Source organism: Cavia porcellus, unplaced genomic scaffold (genome assembly GCF_034190915.1).
Source record: "Cavia porcellus strain 051 isolate PalLab524CR breed Dunkin Hartley unplaced genomic scaffold, mCavPor4.1 scaffold_1, whole genome shotgun sequence".
NCBI lineage: Eukaryota > Metazoa > Chordata > Mammalia > Rodentia > Caviidae > Cavia > Cavia porcellus.
Window position 1 is genome coordinate 177,931,247 of NW_026947484.1, and position 17,285 is coordinate 177,948,531.

The 17,285-nt window shown below is 39.4% G+C and overlaps 1 protein-coding gene across 1 annotated transcript in view; it reads left to right on the forward strand.

Annotated features, from left to right (window-relative positions):
* Window positions 1-1,965: 1,965 nt before the first annotated feature.
* Window positions 1,966-17,285, forward strand: part of Svep1 (sushi, von Willebrand factor type A, EGF and pentraxin domain containing 1) — a 176,936-nt gene continuing 161,616 nt past the window's right edge. Inside the window, exon 1 of the mRNA XM_063260974.1 lies at window positions 1,966-3,434. Within this exon, the coding sequence (XP_063117044.1) occupies window positions 2,898-3,434 (537 nt within the window). The 5' untranslated portion in view covers window positions 1,966-2,897. The remainder of the gene's footprint in view (window positions 3,435-17,285) is intronic.

Consider the following 17,285-nt stretch of genomic DNA (forward strand, 5'->3'; position numbering starts at 1 on the left):
TGTGACCATCATTCTCCTGGTCCTCAATTTCTGCCACCACATTCATGTTCTAGGTAGGAAGATGGAGTAAAGAATGAAAGGGATCGACAACACATAAAAGACACCAGGTGTCTTTTAAAGAAGTGTTTTGGAATCTGCCACACAAAACAAGCCTAGAATGTACTATGTGATCATATCCTGCTGCAGAAGATACTATGAAATATAGTCTTTATTCAGGTGAAACTCAAAAACACAGTGGTGGATTAAGGGAAGAGCATATAATCCATGCTTGCAATCCTTTTATATAATGTTTTTGGTTAATGTTTTTATGTCTGAGACTGGAGGGAAGAGCCTTCCTTCCTCAGGTCATAAAACTGAAGCAGTTAAATATTTTCAAATAGAAAGAGGACCAAGAGATGGAGTCAGAGAGGGGAAGGGAAGAGGAAGAAAAAAGAATTCAGATGTGTTACCTATATTTGCCAACTCCCCGTGATGAGTATGACCAGTATGTACCTTAAGCATGTCTCAATAAAAACTGGTTAAAGTGTTTGCAAAGAAAAGACTAAATGTAGCATGCAGAGAGAAGTAGAAGTGAAATTCGGAAGACTTAAGTGGTTCTAAACTTCCTTTCCAGTACTTTTTGAGACCACCCTGCCCTTTCCACAGTTTGGTTGTGTGAGCAAAGGATTCTTTTTGTTTAAAGGAGAAGTTGGATGCCTATGACTTGTAACCAAAGGTTCCTAGGGCGATCGTCAACCTCCCTGGGTTGTTGTGGGAAACACACGAGATGGCGTGCACAGCAGTTGCCATGGTGTCTCACACATAAAGGTCCCGGAATGCCAGCTCTTACTGACCTGTTTTAAATCACACAGAACAGATGATTCTGGAAAGTTTTCCTTTTCAAAATGTCCCATTTCAAAGGAGATCTTAGTCACTCTCAGCTTCAACTCTCTCTCCTCCTTGCTCTCTCTTCTTCATTTTGCTACCAATCTGTTTTGTAATTATTTGCAGAATGTGACATATTTTGAACTTCCGGGAAACTAGAACAGTCTGGTTCACCTTTTAATCCTCAGTATCTAACATGCCAGTATATAGTAGATGGTTAATAAATACCACCAGAAAAATAAGGTTGTGGAGAACATTTATTTTTAAAGGTGGTGGTAGAATCAGTAGTTTTTTACTACATGCTTTGTTCTTCTAAATACGGAATTTTATTTGTTTGCTTATTCAGACTTAGTCCTTATGATAACCCTTAATCTGCTGTGCTTGCTCCACTTTTAAATGAGCAAACTGATGTTATGGTCACACAACTAGTAAATGGCAGAGCCAAGATTTCATCTCAGGCAACCTGATGCCAGAGTCCCAGTAGTTCAAGTGATATTAATACTCTGTGGTGTCTCCCACTGAAGATAGTTCATCAAATATACACAGAGTTAAATTACTCACTGTTAGAGATGGAGGAAACTTCGAGGTCGCCAAATTCCATGGTGAAACAGGCTCAAACACTAAGTCCAGGAATTCTGGTCGTTTATGTAACTGCAAAGGCAAGTCTACAATGGGCTCCTGACTCCTAGCTGGACTCCTTCAATGAAGGCCTCACCTGTCATGCAGAGTATGCACCTTTCTTACACTTGCACCCCTCAGAGATCTCATTTGAAAAAAAAAAAAAACACCCCAGGTAGCAGCTTGTGTTTCCTAGTAGAGATATATGCCACATACCACTCAAAGCCAGATGCATCTCAACCACTGAGGAGGATAAAGGACAAAATATATTGGGAAAAGGGACCCTGCTTTCTACTGCATAATTTACCATAAACTTCCTGCTCTCAAAAAGCCTTTCCTGGCCTTGCCCAAGGTTGGATCTACCTCAACTCCACTATATGGGCACTTAGCAGGATCACATGTATTTTTTGTGTGAATATCTGGTTGATGGTCATGTCGCTTGTTACAAGTTTCTTGAATACAAGAGTCATGTCGACTTCTGTTCCTTTTCATGTTCCTGATGCCTAACACAGATCGTGGCACTTACAATACTACACACTAAAAAAGTAGGTTAAGTCAAAGAAAGAATAAACAGCTGAATAAATAAACACACAAATGAAGTAGCAAGGCAAATTCTCCTTACAAGACGCATAAGTGCATCCCTGCGTGGTGTCACCCCAGGAGACCTTTAGAAGTCTGCACACTCTCACCGGAATTCACAGGGGCGAGGTCATACAGACACCTACTAGGCGAGAGCTGTGGGACACTGGAGGATGGAGAAGAAACACAAAAGGTTAGCAAGCAGTTTTCAAAAGATGCTTTCAACTCGCTGGCCAGTACATGTGTATGTTTTCTTCTACAAAGTGTTTCCAATTACTGTGGCACTCTCGGTATCTGGATCCATCTCCAGTGAATTCCTCTGCAGCTCCTGCCAGACATATGGGATCAATCAGGGCTCCGGGCGCTGGTGAGCTTGCTGCGGGAATGTTGACAGTCTGACAGACGCGGGGTGCTGGTGTCAAGGAATCTTAGAGTCTTTGGCTGGGTCTCGGGAGAAGAACAAGAGGGGGAGGAGAGAGATAGAGGCAGAGATAGAGGCAGGACAGAGGAGAGGGAGAGACAGGAGAAAGAAGAGAAGGAGGGGTTTTTCTTGACTGCCCCCTTGGCTTCAAACATTTTATAGGCTTCAGGGAGAGAAAGGAGGAGGAGAGAGGGAAGCAAAAAAAAAAAGAGAGAGAGAGAGAGCAGAGTCAGCGCGCCGTCCGCTCCGTCCCGGAGCTGCCAAGGAGTCTGGACTGTGTCCCCAGTGTCAGATGAAAGCGCGCTGAGGCTCGCGGCCGCTGCCCCGCGTCCCGCTCTGCGCGCCGAGCCACCGGGCACCTCCCCTGCCCCGGCCGCCTGCAGCGCTCCGAGGCGACCGCTCCGTCGCCAGCGCAATGTGGCCGCGTCTGGCCTTTTGTTGCTGGGGTCTGGCGCTCGTTTCGGGCTGGACGACCTTTCAGCAGACGTCCCCGTCGCGCAATTTCAGCTTCCGCCTCTTCCCCGAGGCCGCACCCGGCGCGCCGGGCCGACTGTCCTCCGTGCCGCCCGCGCCCGGCGAGGAGGAGCCGGCGGAGAGCAAAGTGGAGCGGCTGGGCCGGGCGTTCCGGAGACGCGTGCGGCGGCTGCGGGAGCTCAGCGAGCGCCTGGAGCTCGTCTTCCTGGTGGACGAGTCGTCCAGCGTGGGCCACGCCAACTTCCGCAGCGAGCTCAAGTTCGTCCGCAAGCTGCTGTCCGACTTCCCCGTGGTGTCCACCGCCACGCGGGTGGCCATCGTGACCTTCGCGTCCAAGAGCAACGTGGTGCCGCGCGTCGACTACATCTCCTCGCGCCGTGCGCACCAGCACAAGTGCGCGCTGCTCAGCCGCGAGATCCCGGCCATCACCTACCGCGGCGGCGGCACCTACACCAAGGGCGCCTTCCAGCAAGCCGCGGTAAGGCAAGGCGCGCCCCTCCGCGCCCTGGCCCACGCCCCAGGGCCCTCCCCACGCCGCTGCCTGCCCCTCTCCAGCCGGGGTTCAGCCTCGGGCGAGGCACAGCGTGCCCCACAGCGCATCCCCATCCACAAAATCAGTCACTGCTGTGGATGGATAATGGATTTTAAGAGGTTAGACTGGAGGCTGGTCGGGCTTCTTAAGTAAGTAGGGTTAGGAAAGGAGCTCTTGAGACGCCTCTCAGATTTTACACTTGCAGCACAGAAGCTCTCCAAGCTGAGCCGCGTATGATTTTCAAAATGCTCCTAGAAGTACGATGTGTAGTGACCTGAACATGTCCCCAAATCGTTTTGTTTTTTAATGTTATTTTAGACTTCCAATGGCATCAGCATGACCTTCGTATCTTATTCCAAGCCCTTTATAAATTTTTAGCATGGAAGACAAGTCAGTTTTGGATGATGGACTTTTACAAAATGTTTCTCAGTGTCACTGTAATAGGTAGTCAGTGGAAGACAGTTGGAAATAATAGGTATGTCTGCCCCTTGAGAGTAACCCAATGTATGTGGAATGAATGAAAGAAAAGCAGGGGGAAAGAGAGAAACATAACTGTATCGCTTTTTAAATGCCACTGCTGATGGCTGGTTCATATTTGGACAGTATGCATGTTCAGACATACTTTTAGGTAAGTTGACACCTTGCAGCCTACAATTTTTACTTGTTACATAGTAAGATGATTACATTAATTGAATCCTATTCCATTGAATACAAGTGCCGTTGTTGACCTTGTCAGTAGCCTTTTATTGGACCCCTGGTTTTTCTTAACTATGTTACAGGGAACAGAAATATCTGTAGGCCTTTCTCATTGCTTCTTTAAGAAGTTTTTAATTTCAGAATTAAAAGTTCGGAACACTTAACTTGTTGATTTATCTTGCTTACTTTTCCCTCGGAGAGTTGTGTAATGCAGTGGGTTTGCTAATTGTGGGTCAGCAGCCAAGCATATCGGTGCATGCCTGGAATACCAGCATTTGAGAGGCAGAGACAGGAGGATCTCCATTAGTTCGAGGCCAGCCTCGGCTACATAGTGCATCCAAGGTCAGCCTGAACTGCATAGTGAAACTCTGCCTCAAATCAATAAAAAAAGATAAATAAATATCAGTATAACATACTCTAGCTTTAATATTTTTTGCGAATTTGACAGGTGAATATACATAATCTTAGCAAATGCATTTTTAAAAAATTTTTGAGGATGAATATATACTTCTACTTGCACTGGACATTTGTGCTTTTCTTTTTATAGTAACCTTGCCATAATGTTTGCCTTATTGACCCTACAATCATGTTTCTTTGTTCTTGATGATTTGTAAAAACTCTTTATGTATTAAGGCAATAACTTTTTTTTATATGCTGCAATTTTTTTCAGTTAATTTTACTTTTATTTATGGAAGTGTCATTAGATGGGTAATTTACATTACTTATATGCTCAAATCTATCAAAGTTTGTTCCAAGATCCTATATTTGCTTATTTTTAGAGTGGCTATTTTGTATCATAAGTTGGAAAAGTAACTTCATATTTACCAGTCTCCTCCACCTGGAACTTTTCTGGGAGGTATGGCATGACAAAGATATCTATTTTTTAAAATAGTTAATCAGTTGTCCTGGGAACAATTGCTTAATAGCCAGTTACCTTTTTCCAGTTTAATTGTGTGCTTCTTTCACCAGATACAAAATGTACATTGCTGTTTGCTTTAGTCCTGGCTTTCTATTCTATCCTATTACCTATTTCATTTTTAAATGTCAAAATGATTTAACTCTTGTAACTCTTCATACAGTATTTAAATACCTGACAGTGTAAATTCTTTTCCCTTTCTTTTTATCTATGCTTTTTTAGATGGACTTTACCTATCAATTACCTAACGTGATTCATTTTCACATATCCCAGATGAGATCAGTAAGGGTTTTTATTTCAATATAAAAAACATTAAACTAATTGAAGACTACATTTTTGTAAAAGTTATTTCAATTCAAAGTATGTTACATCCATTTATATGGGTTCTTTTTATATTAATCTATAAAAATCATAGAATTTTAGAAATTAAATCCTGCATCTATTTTTGAAACTTAGACCTAAATATTCTATTCAGGTCATTAATGCCATTCATTAATGTGATCTCTTACATTATATCTTAAATAATTCTTGACATATCAAAGCATTATTGACTTTTTATGTGTTCTGTATATTGATTCTTTAAAGTGGAGTCCTGCTATGTTGATGTGGCTGGCTTTGAACCCCTGAGCTACAGGAATGTGCCTGTCTCAGCCCCTCACATAACTGGACTGCAGAAATGTACTCCTCACCTAGCACTCTGGGTTTCTGTTGAAGTCTCTGTGGTTCATTTTTTTCTCTCCTCTTTTGGAATCCATTTTGTCTTACTGAAAATGAATGTATATTGTAGAAAATTAAATAATCAGAAAAACTCCTATAAATACACTGTATTTTGATGCATACCTTTCTTTACTCCTATCTTGTTTAGGGATCAGGTGTATTTTTAAATATCCACATGTATCATACATAGAGAGTGTTCACCCAGAGAGCAATCAAACTGTGTGTAATTTCATAACTTTCTACTCCACCATGTTTTACAGTCTTCTATCTATAAGATATACTCTTCTCTTTTATCATTTTTTACAGTCACACAGTTTTCCACTGTAGATTATGTGTCCATATCTGTAATCATTTCATTAATGCAAATTTTTGAAGTGTCCTTATCGCATTAAAGAGTATGCACATTTTTAAGGCCATGGATACACTGGCTCCGAATTGCACTCCTAGGTGTAGTGCTGTGTCAGTACCTGGAATGTAGACTAATGAGCACAGGATACTGTTACTGAATAGTGCCCCAATTTTCTAGGTGGGAAACAGAGTCCCGTTTTAAATTGCATTTCCTTGAGTGAGGCCGAACACTCTTTTTCCCATATACATAGCTCTTATTGTTTTAAATACTCACTAGAATATTTTGGGATTATTATTAATTTTTCATCTGAAGGTGGTTCTTCTAATTAATTTGCAAAATATTTTTAAATCTCAATGATGATAACCCTCAGCTGCCAATTATGTGGCAAATATTCTTTTAAGTCTCCATGTTAATTTTGTTGAGAGTGATAGCATCTATTATTTCATCAACTATTGTCTCCATTTTTCATTTGTATTTTATGGTTTTGTGTGAACTTTTTAACTTTTTGCCTTTCAGGGATGAAATGACTAGATAGGTGTTGTTTATCAAAGCAATTGTACAGGCAGAGTTCAGTTCTGCAGACTTTTATTCTCTAGCTGGCCCTCCACTCCAAGTCCTCATGAATTACTCATGGCTGCCTTATACTTAATTCAGTTCACTACCCGCTCCTCCAAGGAAGAACCCAATTGCCTTAGGGGGAACTTGCCCTAAGTGGCTCTGATGTTTGGTTGGCTAGGGCTGCTCCTGGGGTCTCTGAGGATGCAGATCTAAATCAGTGAAAATACACTGTGCCTGCCTCCAGACCTGCTCTGTCTTCACCTTCCTCTTTCCAGCCACCGCATCCTATCTTGGAGAGCACTCTTTTCACTGTCTTTACTCAGTATGGGTCTATTTGTAATTCAACATGCAAAGATTTCTCCAAAGTTTGTGTTAACTGAACTTTCTCTTATTTCTTTCTCATTTGATTGGGTTATCACAAAGTGCAGAAGGAGGGCAGCTGGGCCCAGCTGACTGAAATCCAACTTGTCTTTATTGTAGCCTTTCTCTGATGGACATTCTTAAGTATAAAATATGACAGAAAAGATTGATAGAAGTTCTCTAATATTTAGAAACTGGTTTGAACATGATTTTTGCATATAGATCAGACAGGCATGCTTTCTTACAATTAGTTTGAAAATGCTAATTTGTATCATTTGGGTTTACATACAAAACATATATTTTTATGGAAATTACATCATTTATCAGATTTCCAAGAGTGTGAAAAATAGCAACATTTGGTCTTTATATGAAATTCAAAATCAGGGATTTTTTGACATTATTAATTATTTCCCTTAGGAAAATTAGTTTTGTATCTTTTCTATTTAAAACTCTTTGCCTACTCAACTTCACGTGTGCACTTTCATAAATACATAGACAAGCACATACATATGTACTTGAAAGGATTCAATTACCCCTCACAATTCAGGCTCCTTATTCCTCTTATATAAAATCTTGAGATGTAGAATTTTCTTTACCAACATGAAATTTTTTGTTATCTCTCAGAATATGTAATTGACTAAAGAAAAAGAAAAACAGCTTTCTTTTTTAATTCAGTGTCAGAGTTTTACAATTTTATGGGAGTATAGGGGTTGGAACCCACTATTAGCACATTTGGTTTGAATGCATGAACTCTACTTTAGATGCCACCTCTGGTACTGATAGCAGAACACAAGGGTTACCACAGTGAATTTTGTGGGTAGCACAGACCTTTCCAGAGGCACAATCAATAATGCAAGGGAAAGATTTAACAACTTGCATTTAATTATGTGGAAACCTTTGCAAACCAATGAAAAGGACTTCAGCTTTTCTTTTCTGGGGAATACTTATTTATAACAACCTTTCTTCTTGGTTTTTTCTTCTGCTGTGTATTATAAACTGCCTTTTCTACACTCTGCCCACTATAAACATCAGCCTCTAAATACCCTAATCATTTTACATCACAAGAAAATTGGATTCTCTCAATCCCATTTTACTTTTTCAAAAAATATTGTTTTCCGTATTGTTCCAGAGTTCTATAACTATGATCTGAAAGTGTGTTGTCTTATCAAAAACCAGAGGTTTAGGTGGCCAGGACACTAGGAATAGACAGAAAACTTTTCTAAGTTCAAGGAGAGAACATCATCCATTGTACATCCCTACTTCCATACCAGCACAGCTTTACTGGGAGCACAACCTCTCTCTGCCTATGGAAAGACAATGTCTATTTTTCTAACAAAGCCTGACAATACATGATTTACCACTGGATTAAAACCCTGATGAATAAAATCAGGATGGTTGTGTCTTCTTTTCATACAGGCTTCATGCCCTTTGCAGTGGCCCTTCTGATGGCCCCAGTGCTGGAAGGATAAAGTAAGTTTGGGTTTCTCTTTCCTGTAGGAAGATATGGCGGCTCATACAATCTGAAGCGTATTCAACTGTTTTACACTCACAGCATGATTTTGATGGCAGGAATTCTCACTGCTGAAAAAATTAATCTCTTTTTCCATACTGAAAGGATATGTTTCCAAATGTACCTCTGGAATGTATTCTCTTTGGTTCATAAATGTTGAAACAGGTTTCATATTGCCCTTGAATTTATGTAGGAACTTCTTTTATAATCCTATCAGAACTATAGTACTATAGATTGAGTGGAAGGAATGAATTAAAAAAGTAGATACCAAAGTATTGATAAATGTCTTCCAGCCCCAAAAAAGGTATTAAAATTTTTAATTTGAAAACAGTGAGTAAGTATAAAATTCCTCCTCCTTTTAAATCAAACACATGCACATATTTTATTTCCTAGTTTTTTAATTCCCTGACCATAGGACACTATGGTAATAGTAAGAATGTGTACTGGGTGCTGTTGCTGAGGACACTTATCATTATTGGTTGCTAATATTTTAGAATGTACGCTTAAATGTCCTGACTGTGAATGCTTAGGCATAGTGAGAGCAGATTCTGATATGTCCTGGTTCCAGCTGACAGATTCCTACCTGGTCAAAGGACAGGGAAATTTCCCACCAATGATCTGGTGATACAAATGCATTCAGAACGGACTTCTTTTAACAGAGACGATGAAGTAGAATTATTACATCCATGTATCTTGAGTAGATAGACCTTGAATTTGTAAAGTGTTTGGTAGTTTACAAAGTACCAAAGTACTCCCATATTATGATATTTTTTTGCCAAGGTTTCACAGAAAAAAATCATAGATAATAAGAGAGTTTAGGTAGCTGAAGACTGATCAGATAGCTAAGTAAGTGCCAAAGAAAAGTTGATTTAGTTTTCTAACTTGTCCCCTGCACACACACACACACACACACACACACACACACACACACACACAGCGGGGGCATTTTACTGTATTTTCTGGGTGAATTGTATTAAAATGTAGGGCAGTGCGTCATCAGTTCAGTCCCTACCAAAAAAAAAAAAAAGTAGGGCAAAGTAACAGATGCCATTTCCAGGGCTGTAAAAATGTATGTAAGATGTACCGGCAACCTACCCCAGAGGGTGTAACCACATGTTTGAGGCCATATTCTCTACATAGGTACATTCAATTTCTGGTTTGTCTTCTGAACTTCCTCTTTAACCCACTGATTTGACTAGGACAAAGTGTGGCTGAATGTAACAATGAAGTACTAGTAGTTTAAACATGACAAACACTCATTCTGTCCCAAATTAAGCAAACCTTGAATAGTTCAGAGCTAATGAGGTAGGTCATTGGTGTCAGGATCCAGCTCCCTCCTTTTAGCTCAGCTCTATCATCTTTGGTTGCCTCGTGGTCTAAAACGGCTGAAGGAGATCCCACTATCAGCAATCCATTTCAAACCGCAGGCAGAAGAACAGGCAGAAAGTCACATCCATTTAATGAAGGAGATTGTGGAAATACACTACTTCCATGTAGATCTCACTAAAGGAAACTCCTTTTAGTAAAAACAATCAAAGTTCCTGAGGAACTCACTTAAATATTGGCAAAAGAAACTTCTTATATTAGTTTTCCAGAAGCCAATAGCTTTTAAATAATATGGCATTCATTCATAAAGAACAGATTTCACTGAAAGTGAAATTGCAAATCCCAAGCAATATAGAAATCAGTATGTTATTGCTAACTTAATCAACATAAATGAACATTTCACAGGAAAGCATGGGGTTTCCCTTGTCTTTTCTTTGTTAAGCTGTCAGATTAAAAGACCTCTATCATGTAAAGGAATAATCTGTTGTGTGTTGTCTCTGCTTTTGCCATAGATATTTAAGACTCTTCATTAAATCTCCCCAGGACTTACAAAGAATGGATTTCTGGCGAGGAGTCTGCTTACATAGAGCAATCTGCTGCTCCCAAGGGAGGAATGAGAATCGGTAGGCCTGAAAGGACACCCACTGGAAGGATGACTCTGATAGGTGACAGACGCCGTGCAGAAGCATAGAGTGCTAGAGACAGCAATCGTCAAGTTGAAACCAGTCAAGAGAGTTTAATGAAATAATATATCCACACTGACATGTACTGGAATTGATATAATCATATTTTAAAGACTATTTAACAGCATAGTAAATTAGCCAAGTACACACAGTCCACCATAAAAATGTATACACATTTCAGGCAAGGAAAACTGGTATAAATATTCTAATACCAAATTACTGAGACAACATGAGATTAATACATATTACCTTGGACTTCAACAACTACAAGAGGTGCTCCAAGTGGCCCTCCAGACATTTATTAGTAAGGTAAACTGCTGCTTGCATAATCTTGGTCAAAATATCCACTGAGATTTCTGCACATGCGTTTTCAGCTTCTTCTCTAAGAGCTGGCAGTGTATTGGGTGATATACAACATCTTTTAGGGTTTTCCCACAGATAAAAGTCTGCAACTATTAAATTAGGAGAAGTTGCACCTTACAGAAATTTTTCTTTTCCTGAATTATGTGTATTTTTTGGCAGAGTCTGTGTTAAATGAGGTGAAACCACATGTGTTTACCATCAGTTTAGGAAACTTTGTATCATGTAAATCCAAACAATGGACAGAAGATTTCCAAATAATGAACAGTAATTATTCATGGGAGGTGTATTAACCAATTTAAATACATCTTCTCCTACATTTGAAAAATTAACAATAATGTATACATAAAGTCTACTAGGAAGTGGAATATTGTTTTACATGGATAAAAGTGATTAAATGTTGACATACCTTTGGGGCATCTGGCAGCACATCCTGGAACGACTGCTCTCAAATATAAATAAAAATGCTTTTAAGTCTCAACATTATCTTAAATATCCATGAGAACTTTATATACTGTTTAACGACATAGCTCTGCTTTTACAAAAAAGAAAAAAAAAAGGTTGCCTTAGCTTATCAGGAAGTTGAAATGAAATTCCAGTCCTTTTTTTTTCGTCAAATAGCAAATGCTGGGGCACTGAGTGAGTCTTAGAGGGTTGGAGAGTGGTGCTGGATTGAGGGGTAGCCCACGATGGGCCACGATGGGCCCTGTTGCTCACTTTAGCTGCTCGCTCCTCCGTAGTTCATCCTGGGTCTCAAGAACTCAGGCTCACACAGAATTCCTGGGAACAGGGGAAGGTAGTTGTCCCGCTCTGTGGGGAGCTTCTAGGGAGGGAGCTTGACAGTCAGGTTCTAACCTACAGCAGGCTGCAGATGATGGAAATAACCAACTGCATCCCCTGCTAAGAGGTCGAGAGCGGTCCTCCTTGGTTTATCACACCCGGATGGAGAAGTGACCTGCTGCTCTTATCAGTTTCTCTTGTTCTCCCTTGAGAATACTCATCAAAGAATATTTTCAGGGAAGAACAGCTTCTCCTAAGACTTAATGTTATCCTATATAAATAAAAGAGTTGCTTCAAAGGACCCAATTTCTACCACAAATAATTCTCCTTGGTTGTCCGTCTTTGCTTTTTATTATAATTGTTATCTTATGCACAGAGAGGAGTCTTTTTGCTTGCCAGTGGAGAAGATCAGGACCTTTCACGTGTATTGTTTGATGGTGTATTTGGCTCCTTCACTTTAACCTATACCAATTTAGTCATTGCTGTAAAATAAAACTGCATCAGTCTTAGTCCTCTTTTGCAGACTTTTCCAGAGGAATCTGAGATGCACTTTGAAAGAAATGAAGCAAATTTTATTTGCTTATTTGTGTTTGTACAGCACTATTTCTAGCCAAGATTACTCTGTTTTTAGTCATGTTTTCTTGCAAAATGTCCATGCTTGGTTTTTAAATTTTGTTTCAAAAGTGATGATTTCAGGAAGTTATTGTTGGAATTTTCTGGCAATAAATATACGCAAACTTAGGCTATTTGTAAATAACCTAATCTAGTCAGCTGCAGCTCACATTTTAAGCAAACATCATCAAAGGATATTGTGTGGCTTTTCAGGGTTGTCACAGACTTGGCACCAGGGCCCACAGCACACACTGGAAAACATTGCGCAGTCTCCCGTTTTAATCAGAGCCATCAATAGCTGGGAAGGATGTTATTCCTCAGAGCTCATGGATACTGTGCTGGTCTGACCTTACAAAATCACTCTCCACTTCTTCCCCTTCTCAGCACCTGTTTCAGAAGAGGACTGAGAAGAGAAGCAGAGAGAACAGAGGAAGCATGGGGAGCCTGGACTTTGAGAGCAGAGCAGACGCAGACGGAGAGACAAACATTTTTCTCTCCCTCACATAATGCTTTCCCTTCTACCAGCCAGACAAAGGGGAGTAAGATCCATACTCTACACATTGGTTGGAAACTCACTTGGGAAAAGTTTGATTTGCTTCTGTGACTGTGCACTAAAGAAATGACAAAGACCCAGCCAGCATCTCAGTCTGAATTTTACCAGAAGCATAACCTGGGAAAAGCATCTGGGTGTAAAAAGTAACTAACCTATTTGGGAGGTGATCTGAGTAAACACTGACAGGAGAGGAGAGAAGTGAGACAGACTTTCCCGTCTCATTAACAAAGGCAGCCAGCAACAGTAAGAGAAGGGTATTGGTGCTCATTTCCCCTGCAAAGCACTGGGAGCCAATGTTGATTCAAGTCCTTGAAATGTCAAGCTGAAGGGTGAAGGATCCTAGGCTTTTATACAATGCCCCTTCCAGTCACTATTGAGGATATTAATTCTCTATCACTCTCCTATTTTCTTCAAGTTACCGGAAAACAGATAGAGTGATTTCCAGGCCCCTGGGAAACCCCTGAGACAGAGAGACAGATGCTGGCGGGAGAAGTCTGGGGTGTGGTAAGGACATTGATGGGGTCTGCTGTTGCTGATAGAAAGGGGAACCAAGAGGAGCATTCTGCATTGTCTGTGTGGGCAACCAAAGATGTGTGACTTTTCCATAGGAGACTCTTCCATAGGAGACTTTTCCATAGGAGAAGGAAAACCATGGAAAGTAGCTCTATATAAGCCACTTTACTGCCCATGAAGGAGGAAAACTCCAGCAATAAGCAGTATAGGGTGTAGGAGCTACTGGGAGTGGGAGATGAGGCAGGGGAACAGAATAATCCAAAGAACACTCACATGGGCCAGCCTTTGATAGCCAACAAACAGAAACCACCAAGGGATTGTTCTTTATCTCTTTTCCTTTCTCAAAAGTTCCTCTTTCTCCTGTAATTTCAAGGCCAGATTTTAGTCCCAGCAGTATAGTTCTATTCAGAAATTTTTGCAGCGCTCTGTATGCACCTATTTGATGTTTACCCAAAATGTGGGGGAAAACACTGCAGGGAAATACCTTAGTTGAGGAAGAAATTATAAGAATGCATGACACATAGCATAAAAATCTCTCTAGCACTTGCCTTCCTTCTGGGCGTTGAAGGCAGAAAACACATCTTATTTTACTTTATAGCCCCTATGGGGCCTAGAAAATGGTATTCATTATGACTTTGGAGTTCTTGAAATGACACATCTGTAGTGAGTTTAATTTTGCTATACCAAAGATAGGATATTGTGTTTCTCTGATTTCCATTTGGTTACAAATAACTGAAACAATGTAGTCACAGCTTCTTTTCAATGACATATTCAATGAATGCTTGCTTTTTTAGATGATAGAAGAATTTCAACAAATTCACCATTTAGATTGCTTTCCCATGGACACATTGTAAAATGTTGAGAAAAATCTCAGCCAGGCTGGGAGTGGCCATGCATGCCTGTAATCCTAGCGCATGCCTGTAATCCTAGCACTCGGGAGGCTGAAAGATGATCAGCTTGAGTTCAAGGCCACCCGGACTACATAAGTGAGTTCAAGGTCAGTCTGGACTACATAGTGAGACCCTATCTCAAGAAAGAAAGAGAGAGAGAGAAAGAGAGAGAGAGAGAGAGAGAGAGAGAGAGAGAGAGAGAGAGAGAGAAAGAAAGAGAAAGAAAGAAAGAAAGAAAGAAAGAAAGAAAGAAAGAAAGAGAAAGAAAGAAAGAAAGAGAAAGAAAGAAAGAAAGAAAGAAAGAAAGAAAGAAAGAAAGAAAGAAAGAAAGAAAGAAAGAAAGAAAGAAAGAAAGAAAATGGAAAGGAAGGAAGGAAGAAAGGAAAGGAAGAAAATCAGTTTCAAACAGGTGTGGATTCCTACCTTTTTATTCAAGGTGTGGTCAGGCAAGCAAACCTTACAGCCCATGTAGTGAATTTAGGAGGAATCTCATAAGTTCTGGAATCATATTTTCTCTCCATATCACCCCATTCCTGTCATCGTCCTAACAGCATAGCTTCTAGTTCGTATTTTTTTCACTCTTCTGCCCAGGATACTGTCAAATACTTGTTGGCTCCAGTAGAGTTATACAGCTAGTGTCATCATTTTCCCTATTGGTTATAGAGTTCTACCTTGTCTGCTCTTCTAGTGTGAGTCCAGTCTTCCATTCACAGTTCTGAGTGAAAGTCGATTTTCTTGTAGTTGGTTAATGTACTTAACAGACATAGTCTAACAACATACTGTATAATTCCTTTGACAAATTATGACAAACAGTAATAGTTGATTCTGCTTGCCAGGCCTCACTTAAGCACTTGCTCTGTATGAATTAATTAAATCATCATAAAAGCAAACTTCCTCAGTTATTGTTCTCAGAGTAGAGATGATACAGAGTATGTAATTAAATAACCCAGGTTACATTGCTGGTGAGTCAAACTAGAATTTCAAGTTTTTAAAGATAAAAAGACAGAATCTTTTGCTCCATAATGATCAAATAATCAATGTATTTTTTAAAATACAAACGCATACCAAAAGGAAAAAGAAAGAAAGAAATAAAACAAATCTCACTTATTTGGAATCCTAATAAATGTCACAAATTAACTGAGTTTTTCTGATAGATTTAGGATAATTATAACAAATAAAATACACAATAAGTTTATAAGCTTAAGATCTTCCTTCAACCCCTATCCCTCTGAATCCCACAAGTATCAATAAATTTGATGTGAAATATATTTAGCTTTTTGAAGTATTTCATAAGTGAGTTATATGCTGGATTCTAAATGTTTTCAGTGTCAAAGATTGTCTGTGCCTTTCATGTACTCTAAATTCCAGCTAAAATTTTTGTTCATGGTTTTGGGTCTGAAAAATAACATTTTTCTGCTTTCTCAGAAATATTTTTGCAATTCAGGTTTCCTAATCGCTACACCATGTTTCATGGTATTGGGTGCTCACTTTGGGAGGGACAGTTTGCCCTGATAAACTTCCAAATCAATTTCTGTACTAAAGAAGTCTAAGCCTAGCATGACATTCTTTTCTTTGTAACTCATGTCTTTGTAGTTCATGTCAAGCAACAACTGTTTTAGTGGGAATCACACCACACTCTTACTGTGTTTCATGGCCATCCATGGAGGTTGTCTGTTTGGATTATGGTAACTATCCAGACGTTGAGATAGATCCTTTATAGTCTTTCTGTTAGTAATTTGGCTTAAGACACAGAGGGTTAAAGGAATAGACTTTCATTTTGTTTTTGTTTTGCCAGTAGTTGGGGAATATAGCATTAGGATTGTTCAGAGACAACCATACACATCCCATCAAAGTAATGTGAAGAAGAATGTGCAGAGAAGCCAACACAGCACACTGTATAAGCTTCCTTCCTAGCAGGAACCAGAGCGAAGTCTGGAGAAGAAGCCACCATGGATCCTACTGATTTCTTCTTCCTGTTTCCAGTATCTCTTAAAGCCCAGCTCTCTTTCCTGATTGTGGGTTGACAGATATATGCCTGCACGTCTGTGATAAATTGCTGATTTTGTTCAAGTCCATTAAATGGACATCTCCTCCTTACAGACACTGAAATGTGGTTAAGCCATCTTTTGTCATTTTCAACTTAAAACTGCAAATACCTCTATCCAAAGGAACCGTTAGTCTTTATGAACTTCTGTTTCTAGGTATCTAAAATATTTTTTTGCTTCTTTTCCTTATTAAACAAGTAACATATCTATTAGTAGTTTTAGAGAAGCAGAATATAACTCCTACAGTCTTGTCCTTTGCCAAATCTGAATGCATATATAATTATATATAATTTGCAGAAAAAATACACTTTATCATTTTTATTTTTGAAGTAGCATGATGAAAAATGCCTATACTGTAATAAGAAAACTGTTTCAAAATTATTTTTGAAGCGTATGTTATCGTATCACTATAACTGGAACTAGGGTTTTTAATCTATTAATGATCACATGCTACTGTAAAATTTTGTAGTTAAAATGTGATTCTGTACATAAATCATTTTCAACATCTTGCAAAATGTGTTTTCAATTTTATTTTCCTATATCTGAAATATGGTTGATTTTTAATACATTTGTTTTTGTGTCTTGCCCCATTGTGTTGGCTCGTGTTCCCACACCAAAGTGATAGAGCTTTCTTTGCCTTGTTCTTGAATTTAATGAAGATCCTTCAAGCATGACTTTGGCTCTGGTATATGATCATTGTCTGTCACAATAAGTTCTTCTCTATGCTTTGCCTAATTCACTTTTAAAACAATGTAGGCTAACATGTACTAAAAAAATTTAACAATAGAGGGAAGATTAAATAATAGCAATACTATTGATGGATGCCTGAGTACCAAACGATGCTTACACCATTGAGACTGCCCCATTTGTTTTCTTCTTTGACCTATTGATGTGAAACACGTTAACAAATTCCACATATTTGACTTGGA